General features: G+C 58.4%; 4 protein-coding genes across 4 annotated transcripts; 2 read left to right on the forward strand and 2 right to left on the reverse strand.

The window, feature by feature from the left end:
* Positions 1–1,185: 1,185 nt before the first annotated feature.
* BBA_09525 (reverse transcriptase) lies at positions 1,186–2,754 on the forward strand (the record flags this gene model as incomplete). Its single annotated transcript, XM_008604622.1, has 1 exon — positions 1,186–2,754. The coding sequence occupies one exon, from the start codon at positions 1,186–1,188 to the stop codon at positions 2,752–2,754; it is 1,569 nt and encodes a 522-aa protein (XP_008602844.1).
* Positions 2,755–3,516: 762 nt separating this feature from the next.
* BBA_09526 (MFS transporter) lies at positions 3,517–5,255 on the reverse strand (the record flags this gene model as incomplete). Its single annotated transcript, XM_008604623.1, has 2 exons — positions 3,517–4,959; positions 5,025–5,255. 2 exons carry the CDS (start codon positions 5,253–5,255, stop codon positions 3,517–3,519), a joined length of 1,674 nt encoding a protein of 557 aa, XP_008602845.1.
* Positions 5,256–5,606: 351 nt separating this feature from the next.
* On the forward strand, positions 5,607–8,047 carry BBA_09527 (asparagine synthetase; the record flags this gene model as incomplete). The annotated part of the gene is made up of 2 exons (XM_008604624.1): positions 5,607–6,810; positions 6,879–8,047. The coding sequence occupies 2 exons, from the start codon at positions 5,607–5,609 to the stop codon at positions 8,045–8,047; spliced, it is 2,373 nt and encodes a 790-aa protein (XP_008602846.1).
* Positions 8,048–8,286: 239 nt separating this feature from the next.
* Positions 8,287–9,084, reverse strand: BBA_09528 (GU4 nucleic-binding protein; the record flags this gene model as incomplete). The annotated part of the gene is made up of 1 exon (XM_008604625.1): positions 8,287–9,084. One exon carries the CDS (start codon positions 9,082–9,084, stop codon positions 8,287–8,289), a length of 798 nt encoding a protein of 265 aa, XP_008602847.1.
* Between the last annotated feature and the right edge of the window lie 3,919 nt (positions 9,085–13,003).

Consider the following 13,003-nt stretch of genomic DNA (forward strand, 5'->3'; position numbering starts at 1 on the left):
GAATAGCTATTCTTAGTCCTATATTGATCGTCCCGGTGCGGTGCCTGAGTCATCATTGCGACGCAGAACCAGTGTATGTAGAGACGTGACAATCACGGTCGACAGCGGCGCAACCCCAGCGCCAGCAGCCATCCGTACCATTGAAGCACACAGGCGCCACGCTGCGCTCCGATGACTGTTCCTGGGTAAATATGAGTCAAATTACGCGGTCGAAATCTATAATACTACTCCGCGTGAGAAATGTGCAAAGCGCAAAGCAGCCTGCGCGGGTGTCGAGGGCCGGGGCGTGCCCTTGTGCCAGCAGCGTCTTTCGGACCTCCTTGCCAGTGTCGCAGGGCTGGTGGTTAGCACAAAGGTCACTTTCTACCACCGCGTCACCCGGCTCGTGGTACGCCTGACCAGTTTGAATTAGTGGGCCCGCAGTATCTTCCTTGGCAAGCTGCTCTAGACCGTCAGCAGACTGCCCATTTTCTGCGTCGCTTAGAGCCGACTGTTGCGAGATAGCAATGATGGGCGCAGACGCGCAGGGAGCCGTCGGATCTCGATTGCTACTGCCCCGCTCCCGGGTAGTGCGGCCTCGAAAGCGCCGTCTCGCAGCTGTTTGAGGCCGCCACAGGTTCTCTGTTTTCATCCGCCGAGGTGGCGCGCCGTCGTTACTGCATCATCTACGCAGATTCGAGCTCATGGTCCTTGCGCCTCCAAATGCTACCGTGAAGTCTCTTGTAGATCGCCTGTCCTCTGTCGCCCCATCAGACGGATTGGCGTGGCAAGCACTGCCACATATCGGTCACTTCGGGCTGTTGAGCACAACTTTGCGCCGTGATGTTTCCGAGCAAGAGCTAAGACGTGGAAGCAGAGACGGAATATATGACTGATACCCCAGAAAGAACTCTAGTTATGGTAGCCTCTTCCTTCTGCATCGCCCGAAGCTGATTCTGCCACACAGGAGTTATAACTAGTGTGGATGTGCACGAGGTAACAGCCAAAATCGACTGCTTATTTCGACTGCCTAAAGCCTCAAATAGCAAGTGGGTACTTCGCAGCGCTTCACGGCGGCTTAGAATGGCTGCCAGCTACTATTCTTAGTGAACCAAAAAAAGGGAGATTGGTTTCGCTTTTCTCTGTACTGTATTCAATTGGGAACGACGGAGCGGAGCGACGTTCAACGCGAAGAAAACGGCAGTCATGCACTTTACTCGGAACGCGCGCAAAGCCGACACAACGCCCATCGTGATCAAAGGACAGTCGGTGGAGCCCAAAGAACATACTAAGATCTTAGGCGTGATCATGGACGCTCGGCTTAAATTTCAACAACATATTCCAGAAGCCGCGTCAAAGGCCATGGAAGCAGCTATGGAATTGAAAAGACTGCGAGGATTGTCAGCAAGAACGGCAAGGCAGTTGTTTGCAGTCACCGTGACTCCAGTAGTCGACTATGCTTCCAATGTCTGGATGCACGCCTACAAGGACAAGCTAATGGGACAAATCAATCGCGTCCAGAGAGCGGGAGCGCAAGCTATCGTGGGCACATTCATGACCGTAGCAACATCCGTGGCGGAGGCGGAAGCACACATTGTGAGCGCGCGGGAGCGGTTCTGGAAGCGGGCGATCAAGATGTGGATAGCGGTACATACTCTGCCCGGAACGAATCCACTCAGCAGAATTACGAAACGGATTAAAAAGTTCTATACGCGCTTTCGATCACCTCTGCACCAGGTGGCGGAAAGGTTGAAAGGCTTACCACTCTGGCAGATGGAGACCATCACCCCGGTTCTGGTGGAACCTTGGAGGGCCCGCCTGAAGACAGTGATGGACAAACCGGCCGATGAAGTATGCGCAGGGTGGACACTAGCTGTTGCGGTGAGCAGCTCGGCGAGGAACGGCATGGTGGTAGTTGGTGGAGTCATTCACAGCAGGAATATGGAACGCAGTCAGTCCGAGCAGAAGGTCTTCTCTTTCACGCTTGGGCCGAGAGCAGAGCAGAATCCGTTTTCAGGAGAGCTGGCGGCTATAGCATATGCATTACGGAAGCTACCCGACAGCAATCGCCAGAATATTGCAGTTTTCTCGCGCAACAAGGGAGTGGTGGCAGCATTGAGTCGGCCCTGTCAGCAATCGGGACAAGGATTTATCACATGCATCTACGACTCGGTAGAGAAGCTGGTTGGGAAAGAAAACATCGTTTCTGTAGGATGGGACTCGCCGAGCAAGAACAAGCTGTTGCAGGCGGCCAAAAGACAGGCAAAAGTGGCTACGCAGCAGGGCGCTGTACCTGAGGTTCCATTCCCAGTGATGAAGAGCACGACGTTGAACAACGAGCGAAGAAACCTTAGAAGTGAACGATGCATACCTGAAGGAGTTGGACGGTTCTCCAAGAAAATAGATGTGGCGCTACCTGGGAGCCACACGCGCGAGATTTATGAGGAGTGGTCATGGAGGCAGCGCTCAACGCTTGCCCAGCTGAGGACAGACATGGCAAAACTGAACGGTTATCTCCATCGTATCAAAGCAGTACCTTCGGAGCAATGCGCTTGTGGGCAGGCGAAAGAAACGGTCAAACATTTTCTTTTACAGTGCCCGCAATGGGATGAACAGCGAAAAGAGTTACGAGCTTGCACAAGCACGAGATGGAACGATTTGTCGTACCGACTAGGGGGAAAATCGGCATCAGACGGACCGAAATGGAAACCAAACATGGGAGCAATCCGAGCGACGATACAGTTCACACTGGCCACAGGACGTTTCGACAATTGACAGGCGAATCAGTACAAAAGGGCTTTTTATCAGACCATGAAACCACGTCCACGGTGAGCATGACTAGCGACGCTTCGGTTGCTGTAGATAGGACGCCGAACACTTGGGGAATAGCCCTCAAGCTAGTTAGTCAGTGATAACAAATCACGCGGAATGTTGGATGCTGGGGATGAAAAGACGAAGTGAAGAGAACAGAGAACGACAGGGATGAAGTGGAATGGATGAGGCGAGTGGCCAGAAATGTACCTATGAACAGCTAGTGAGCCCTATTGGCTGGAAGCCACCGGGCGTAATAAAACAATGAATGAATGTATTCAATTGATTATAGATTGAAATAGGGCTAACGCCATTCTTGAATAGGCGTAGATCATCAATTAGTACCAACATGCCCGAATGGCAAGCGGGAGCTTCATGCTATGGTGCTCTCCGCTTGGCAACTGTTGGGACAAAGGGCGTGCTTCTTCGCCGGCCCGTCTCGTGCCGGCATCACTCATGAGACGTTGGCGCGTAAGGCGCTCTAAGAATGGGCGGAAGTACGTGGCGGGCATCGCTGTTTTGTGACCGAGATACGAGGGCAGCACAAAAGAAAGTCGTGACAACCCGAATAGTGATTAGTAGATAGCCATCTCATTCTCCTTATCTTGTCTCCCTTCAATTTGACTCAAGTGCCGCCATCATCGCGGCCGTGCAGCACATCCTGTACGGCTACCCTGCCAGGCGTGGACACGAATGCTGCAGCGGACACGCCGCCCTAGCGCCCGCCTATACTATGAACTCCTGTTTGCCGGCTTCATCCCACTCGATAGACGCTTCAGAAGCGAGCAGTGTCAGGAGGAACCCGACGCAGCTCAGGCCGGTCAGGACGAAAAACACAGCACGGAACGACTGCTCGTACGCGGCCAGGATATCGACCAGCTCGGCTGGCGAGAGGTCCAACCCGGTCAGTCGCGGTATCGCGCCCAAGGCCTGGTTATCCTGCAACAGAAGGCGAAGCGCGGGCGGCAGGGCGCCGAGGATAGCGACCGAGGTGCTGAACTGGTTGCCGAACGCGGCGACGGAAACGGCGAGCCCCACGGACGCGCCGAACAGCCGGAAAGAAACCAGGATGCCCACTGCGTGGCCGTGAGCGTCGGGCTCCGTGCTGGCCTGCGTCATGATCGGCAGGGCGGTGAACAAGGAGCCAAGCCCGACCGCCACCATGGCCTCGAAGCCGACTGTCTGGGCGAGGCTCGTGTGCGGCCCCCACAGCGTGCAGAGACCGAGGCCGAGGCTCGGAATCAGCCACGACAGCCTGACCGCCCAGACGTAGCGGCGCGTCCGCTCGATCACGACGGCCGCGATGCCCGTGGATGCCATCAGAAGCGTGTAGAAAGGAAGGAGGGACACGGACGACCGAAGAGGCGTCTCCAGCCTGACGGACTGGAAAAGCAGAGGCAGGTGGAAGATGAGCGTGTAGAAAACCATCCCGTGCACGAAGCTGAGAGCCAGCGCGCCGGCGGCCGTGCGGGCGCGGAAGAGGCGGTAGGGGAGGATGGGCTGGGCGGCTCTCAACTCGTGCCACGCGAACGCGCCCAAAACAGCGACGCCGACGACGAGCGGGAGCAGCGTCCTCCACGAATCACCCGGGTACATGGCGCCCGCACAGCTCAGGGGCAGCATCAAGGAGACGGCGCCGACGACGAGCAGAGCGAGGCCGCACCAGTCGAAACCTGCGAGCCGCGGCAGGAGATCGCCCTCGAGCGGCTTCAACGTGAGGCAGAAGACTGACAGCGGAAGGCAGAGAGCGACGAGGGGCAGATTCAGCCAGCCGATCCACCGCCAGGACGCAAACTCGCCGAGCAGGGCGCCCACGACGGGGCCGAGGACGCTCCCCAACGCGAACGGGATGGAGACGAGGCCGATGTAGAAGGCCCGTTCTCGCAGGGTGGTGATGTCGGCCACGAGGATCTCGTTCAGGACGTCGATGCCTCCGCACCCGGACCCCTGCAGCGCGCGAGCGAGGATCACGACCGGGAGAGACTGCGCGGTCGCGAAGACGACAGACCCGGCCGGGAAGAGGAAGAAGGCAACGTAGAGCGGTATCTTGCGGCCGATCACCTCCGAGAGACCCGTGTACACGGGCAGCACAACGGTGACGACCAGCAGAAACGAGGCATTCGCCCAGAAAGCCTCCAGGTACGTTTCGTCAAGCTCTTCTGCTATGATCTGGGAGCTGCGTCAGCCGAGGCAGCGGGCTGCTTGCGCCGCGGCCGGCGGGGCTGGTCACTCACCGGTATGACAACCGCCAGCGCCGTGGCGTCGATGGAGACGATCAAGACCATCAGCAGTATGGAAAAGAAAGCAAGATGGAACTTGAGAGGTTTTCGGAGCTTCTCCCGAGCGTCGAAGCCCGTCTTCGGGTCGTGACCACCCGGTGAGGAGGGGGTCTCCGGCGCAGCGTGGTTCGGCCCCGCCGTGCTGGTCGTCTTGGCCGCGTTGGCCATATCCACCGTACTGGCCATGCTGAGAGTGTTGAGACGCTGCCGTGACCGTGGCGCGGAAGCTTGGCGCGACAGCACACGCGGGTCGTATAGTGCAACGACACCTTGAGCCGGTGGTCGTTTCTGATTGCTCCGTGTGTGAACCCGTCGCGTATTACACGGCCGCTTTTTTGTCTGCTGCCGATGGAGCCAGTGGCGGGAGCCGTTTCGGGCCCTTCAAGATCGCCGCGTGCTCGACAGCCATGCCGCTGCCGCCATCCGTGGCCAGATTTGGCTACTCACCCATGACAAACACATCGCCGGGGGGGGGGGGGGGGGGTGAGTGGCGGTACGAACAGCATAGAGTCCCTACACGCCGGGAGCGGAAACCCCATGATATTATGCTTGCGCCTCCCGCTCCGGGCAGCACAGCTATCATGCCTGTCAGAGGGATTCGACCGGATCAATCACATCCCGCCACCACAGGGAACCGCCCGACTCATCTTCGAACCATTCTCTCCAGCAGCGATGTGTGGTTTCGTGGCAGTGTACACTCCCACCGGGGCGGTCGACCCGTCTTGGAGCCGACCTGCGTCTCCTACGTACGGTGAGAACGGCACAAAGGCCAATCATTTTCGTCTCGAACGCTCCGAACTACAACAGCAGCTAGCAAAGGCTCTTGAACTGATCCAGCATCGGGGCCCGGATGGCCGTGACGTGTGGGTCAACGCGGATGCCACAGTTGGCCTTGGACACTGCCGGCTTGCCATCAACGACACCTCGTCGTCCGGATCTCAGCCGCTGCACGACGCAGCGGAAAAGATCCACGCGGTGGTGATCGGAGAGATTTATGAGTACGACGAGCTTCGCCGGCACTGCGAGGACGCTGGGTACGAGTTTGGCGGCCGCAGCGACAGTGAGCTTGTCCTGGCCCTCTACGTCGTCCACGGCGCGCCGGGGCTCTTCCGACATCTGTGCGGGGAGTTCTCCTTCGTGATCGTCGATGCCAGGGGCGTTATGGAGAAGATCATTGCCGCGAGGGACAGGTTCGGCATCAAGCCGCTCTCCTGGACTACGCAGCAAGGGCGGATCCTGTTCGCGGCCGAAGCGAAGGCGTTCCTCGCCTTGGGCTGGGTCCCGGAGTGGGACGTCGACAGCATAGCTACGTCTGGCTGGCTGGCAGACGACAGGACCATGTTTCAGGGCGTGCAGAAGCTTGCACCAGGCCACTGGATGGAGATCGGGCCGGGATCCGCGAGGGCGGACCTGCGCACCAAGCCGTACTGGGACCAGCAGTATGCCACCAACTCGGCAACGGACCGCCAAGGGAAGGGCAACGAGGTGCCTGTCGCTAGGATGATTGAGGATGTCCGTGAAAAGCTGGTCGACGCCGTACGCGTCCGCCTGCGGGCAGACGTCCCCATGGGTCTCTACCTCTCCGGGGGCATCGACTCCTCTGCCGTCGCCGGCATAGTGGCGCATCTCGTGAGTCGCGAGAACGTGAAATTGGGCGGCGGCGGCGCGGAGGTTGTCGGCCGGCCGCCCAGAATCAAGTGCTTCACTGTCGGCTATACCGATGCCACGTATGATGAATCAGGTGAGCGGCGGCCGTCGCGCCCTGCCCAAATGTACACGTGCTAACCTACGGACCCCCTGCTCCGCCAGACGTCGCGGCGAGCACGGTGAATTGGCTCAGCGAGAGGTTCGGACTGCAGGTCGAGTGTCACAGGCTGGAGATGGATGAGCAGAGGCTTGCCGACAACTTCGAGGACTCGATATACCACACCGAGCACCACATTTTCGACCTGAACACTACGGCCAAATCCGTGCTGTCGAGCCTGCCACGCAAATACGGGATCAAGTCTGTGCTGTCCGGGGAAGGATCCGACGAGCACTTTGCGGGGTACTCGTACTTTACCGCCGATTTCCTGCAAGAGGCGGACCGCAGCGTGGCCGATCCCGCCTTGGCCGATTCCGTCCTGGCCGACGAGGACCGGCTGGCGCTGCAGTCACGCGTGATCTCTGAAATGACGGACATGGTCAGACCCCACGGCCTGGCGATGGGCGCGCAGCCGGAATCGGAACTGAAGAGGGGCATGACTCTTCCCGCGGTGCTCTCCCTGTTCCCGCAGGGCCGAATCTTTGCCGACTGGGTGCTCGCCGACCGGGAATCCGTGCCGGGCTCGAGGCTCCGGTCCTTCTTTGCCGGCAAGGACGCGATGGAGAGCTGGCAGCCGCTGCACAAGTCGCTGTACATGTGGGCGAAGACGCTGCTGCCCAACACCATCCTGACCGGGCTCGGGGACCGGTCTGAGATGAGGAACAGCGTCGAGGGGCGGCCGCCCTTTCTCGACCACCGCCTCGCGGAGCATGTCAACGCGCTGCCGCCCGGCGTGAAGATGCGATACTCGCCAGACGAGAGCCGGGGCCGCTCGCGGGGCAACGCAGATGATTACTGGTGGAAGAGCTCGGGCTCTGGTCTTCGATCGGTCACCGAAAAATGGATTCTGCGGGAGGCGGTGCGACCGTTCGTGTCGGACGACATGTACAGACGCAGAAAGGTCATGTTTCTCGCGCCGATCCGATGGGCTAAGGGTGGTCCGCTTCATCTCATGTTCCGGCGGATTCTGACTGGAGAGTCGATCCGAGAGCTGGGGTTCGTCCGTTGGCCGTTCGTGCGGGACGCTCTGGAGCGCGGCTTCGGCGAGGCGGCGGATGGTGCTTGCTTCAGGGCCGTCATCTACGCTGCTAGCTTGACCATCTCTTCCCGGTTCAAGAAAGCGCTGCAGCAGTCGCGGGCCGCGGAAGCCCGAGTCGACGTCTCGCATAGCTGAATGTGCACTACGGTGGGGACAAAGGCAGAGAGGAGCCAGAGGCTCGACGTAGTTAAATTGTAGGTTGAATGCTATTCATCTATCTACTCACTTCCTTCACTGCCCGTGATTAGATGACTCTCCCTCAATGCAACCCGTGACAGCCTCGCGAGCGACGGTACGAGACAGCCTTGGCCGAGCGTCAAACTACGGTGGCCAGAACTCGAAACGCGGACGATCGAGTCACTGCTGCCGGATCTTCACCGGACAGCGGCTCCCCTCAGGCTACGAACGGTACACGCCGCGCCCTTGTCCGTGACCAACTTGCCGGGTCGGCCGTCGAGACGCGCGAGGCGAGGCGAGAATTCTATCTCGAGATCATCCGTCGTCCTGAAACCGGGCTGCACGGACTTCCAGACCCTTTTCTGCGTGCTGATTTGCTCCCTAGGTGTGCCCTCCCAGTTTTGGAAGAAGACACGGTCACCGGCTTTCGAGTCCGCGGGAGGATCGACCATCTCCACGACGCACCGGCGGTGCCCCTCATCCTCCGCGTCGGAGACGGCAGCGAAGAACATGGCGGTGGACACGATACCGCACATGCCCACATGCTTGACGTTCCCCACGACGACAACCTTGCGATCCTGTAGCTCCTCCAGAGGTACCAGCCCGTTCAGCCCAGAGCACACGGTTCGGCACGTCTGCCCTCCGTATTGGAAGGTGCCCCTGTCACCCGGAATGTCACCAGCGGCCACCGCCGAGACGTAGAGCTTGCGGGCGCTCGGATGCTTCGTGATGCTGAGAACACGTCCGACGCGCAAGTCCAAGTAGGCTGGCGTGCGCGAGGTCCTCGTCTCTGCTTTCTTGTCGCCTGGGGGTGCTGGGTCGTGGGTGCGTCGTTCGCCCGAGGGCACCTGCGGATTCGATGGAGGCATTGGCTTGGCCGATTGATTGCTGGCCTCGGACGACGACGGGCTGTCGGTGTTGAGCTCGAATGACAATCGGCCTACGCCTGCACCCGAAACCAGAAATTTGTAATCTGAAGACTTTGTCAATGGCATCTCTTCCAGGGAAAAATCGCGACCATGGCCTCTTGCCGTCATGGCCCGTTTCCGCTAAAACGGAACTGGAGCGGCCCTTTCCCTTGTCTCCGAGGGCCAATTTTGACTTCAGGTACGGTTTAGCAGGCGCGATACGATTATGAGCGCATTCGGCAAGGGTCGTCGGTTGTGGCTCCTGTACATGACCCGCCATGGTTCGGTGGCTATGCATACTATTCATCGGATATCATTAGGTACGCTGGGTCAACATCGCACAGACACTATGACCGTTGCTCTTGGGATTCCAGAGAGAATCGCCGCGGGAGCTGCAGCACGACCTCGTCGGCCAGGACCTCTCCAACACGCCTGTGGAGCGCTAGCTATATGTGCAGAACCTGATTGTTCCCAACTGACTCCTCCTCTCACGCACCCATCCTCGAATGCATTGCTTTTACAGTGGGCGAAGCGGCCAAGAGCACCGGTGGCGACAGTGCTGAGATGGCAGCTGAAAGTGGTGGCTAGAGTGGTGGCTTCGGCGCCACCCAGAGCGTTGGCTACAGAGCACACCAGAGAGCGCGAACCCCGGTCGCTTGCAGCCGGCTCCTGCTCAAAAACCTCCCTCGTCGACACGACTAGTAGGCATGGAAGGCGCATTCCAGTAGTAGAAGCGCCCGCTGTAACCCACTGCCGGGGCGCTGCAACAATGCACGGTGGCTCGCTCATGGTGTGCTGGGCTGTCTTCAGCGCGTCGAGCCGAACTGACAACCATCACGGTCATTTAGTTGTCAGACGGGCGCGGTGTCTTTTTTCGAGGAGGTCTTCCGCTCGGCCTTTTGTCCGTTGTGCACCGCTTCCACGCTCTTGGCCGTGGATATAGCCGGCGGGCACAGCTGGTGGGCAAGAGTTGGCGAACTACGCCTGCGCTCCCGGAGAGCGCCATCACGTCTATCAGGCTGCAGGGGCTCGCTGACGAAAGGGGCAAGAGTCGGTCCGTGCGCAGCCACGTACGCCACTTGCACCACCCTGTCCGGATGTGGAAAATGTTGTCAACTCCGCCTCCAGCTTCGTCTTCTGCAACAGTTACTGCATGACATATCGCAACATTTGCAGCTGCATAGACCGGTTCATCCCCTTCGCCATCGCCACTGTATCGTGACGCGCCGCCCACAACTCAGCTCGCAGTGTCAACAAGCCGTAAAGTGCTCGTCATGTTTTCTCGCCGCGGCCGAAAGCTCCGCTTACTAGCTCGGCAGACTCGAGTCCGAGATTACCTTTTTAGTTTGTTTTTTTTCGTTATGCGGAAACGCCCATCCTGGCAGCAACTTTATGGGTCGACTGCACTGGCGCCGGCCCTACCATTTCAAGCCAGCCACTTTGGTAAAGAAGTGGATCTGTCACCCGCAGAGCCACAAGCGGTGCGGACGGCTCGCGGGAGAGAGATCGTAGATTTCCCGACCCTGCAGCGGCTGCGTAACCGTCATGCTGCTGCCGTGCCTTATGTTCTGGGCAGCCAGCGGCTGCGATATAAGCGTAAGGCTGTACGAAGCGTAGACATTGTCTGCAGCCTGCTCTCCAAAGTTGCACGTTTGCTCTGTGTCACAAGGAACCGGTGCGCTGCAGCCTCTGTACGCCTCTATCCTGCGATTCGCTAACCAGATACTCGGTAACCAGTGAGAGGCGTTGATGAAGCGCGCTCCTGCGCGAGAGTGGGTGAGACGGAAATTGCGCCTCGCCGAGTCCCTACTAAGTAGAGTGGGCAGCTAGAGTAGCGCGCCCCCCCACAACCCCCATTTCTTTTCTTCTCTGGACGCATTGAGCTTCGGAGCGAATCGGTTTACGCTGCGGAAGAAAGCCGTGAGGTGCTATTGCCTACGCTCGAGACACGTTACAGGATCGCGCTATGGGCTGGCCGCTCGTAGTAAGAACGGTGAAGAAGTCCGTTGTGTTAGGCCACTCGCGGCGTGGGCTACTTAGTTGTTCGTCACCTGCTCCTTGGAGGCGGTTACGATGGGCTGAAGTGCGGGCCCACCTCGGCCTGTTAGCTGCAGTCTAGCGCTGGCTTCCTTGACCCCGACGCAGGCATCGAGGACGAATTGGCGGGTGGATGGCGTGCTGGCTCGCCAACCTCGAGCGCACCGGCCGCAGTTGGCCGGACGCAGCCGAAGCGAGCCCGCTGCCAGGCTCTGGAGGTCTCAGCAGCCCTCGCGAAAACCGGTGCGTACGGACCACAAAATGAGAGATGAACTCCGCGACAATCCAGCGCTCACACCCTACTTCCATTCTGGGCGCGCGGCGCCGCCGCCCACAGAGTTCAGTGAAGGCCTCATTGCAAAACTGTCCACCGGGGGTATATATTCTACCGAGACTATGTAGTGTGGTGCCAGGTAGGTACAGACAGGGGTGCTCGGTGCTCGGTCCGACTGTTGTGCTTCATCCCAGCAGGACGTATGGGTCTCTCGTAGCGGTTTTGGCGCCCCATGGTGGACGCGGCGCCCAGTGCCAGGAAGACGTTGCCCTTGATGTGGCGACTGGAGAGGTCTGCGCAAACGAGGCTGCAGGGGTAGCGGCACGAAGCGTCTGCCACAGCGTGCGGCCGCAAACTGGTGGCCCTGTCGCTCGGCATCGAATACTTGTCACATGACAACAAGCTCTTCACAAGACTGCAGCAGGGATGATGCACTTACATGTCGGCAAGTCTACGAGCCTTTACAAGCTTTTTCACCGCAATGATCTGTGACAGGCTGCAGGCGGCGAAAGGGGCGCAACGCCGACTCCAACCCCGTTCCGAAGAGGAAAAAAAAAACAAACCCCAAACAGCACAATTTTGCGTGCCGCTGCAGGGGTCAGCCGTTCCTGACGGGCAAGTGTTTGTTAATCGATTGCAAATGACTTACTCTGCACCATGCGCGGGATTAAGCTACCAGTGACTTGCAAGTGCTTGTCAATCAATTGCAGACGACTTACTCTCCACGCGTTGCGAGGACTAAGCTGCAACTCACTGGTAAATGGTTGCCAATTGATTGCAAATGGCTTGCTCTGAGCCACGCGTTCTTGAGGGGGGGGGGGGGTAAGCCGTGATGGCAACTGCTTGTCAATTAATTGCAAATAACTTCCTCTGCACCATGCGTTGCGGAGGGAAGCCGTAACTGACTGGCAAGTGATAGTCAATCGAGCCGCCACTGATTGCCAAGTGCTTGTCAATCGATTGCAAATGACTTACTCTGCACCACCGTTCTGGGAGCTAAGCCATAACCGACTGACAAGTGCTTGTCAATTGATTGCAAACGACGTATCCTGCACCACGTATCCTGCACCACGCGTTGCGGGGGGAAGCCGTAATTGACTGGCAAGTGCTTATCAATTGACCGACTGGTTAAGTGCTTGTCAATTAACGGACAAGCGCTTGTCAATGAATTGCAAATGATTGCTCTACACCACGGTTGCGGGGTGGTAAGCCGTAACTGACTGACAAGCGCTTGCCAATGAATTGCAAATGATTGTTCTGCACCACCCGTTGCAGGATTTAGCTGCAAGTCACTGGTAAATGGTTGTCAATTGATTGCAAATGGCTTGCTTTGCACCAAATGAACAGCTCTGCACCACGGTTGCGGGGGCCAAGTGGTGACTGACTGAGAAGTGCTTGTCATTCGATTGTAAATGACTTGCTCTGTATAGATGACTTGCGCGTTGCGGGGGCCAAGCTACAAATGACTTGACCAGTGCTTGTCAATCGATCGCTAATGACTTGCTCTGGCCCACTCGTTGGGGGTGGGGGCGGCTAAGCCGTAACTGGATGGCAAGCGTTTGTCAATCGATTGCAAATGACTTACTCTGCACCACGCGTTGTGGTTTATCAATCGAGCTGCAATTGATTGACAAGTGCTTGTCGATCGATTGCAGACTACTTACTCTCCACGCGTTGCGGGGACTAAGCTGCAAC

This window comes from Beauveria bassiana (assembly GCF_000280675.1).
Source record: "Beauveria bassiana ARSEF 2860 unplaced genomic scaffold BBA_S00057, whole genome shotgun sequence".
Lineage (NCBI taxonomy): Eukaryota > Fungi > Ascomycota > Sordariomycetes > Hypocreales > Cordycipitaceae > Beauveria > Beauveria bassiana.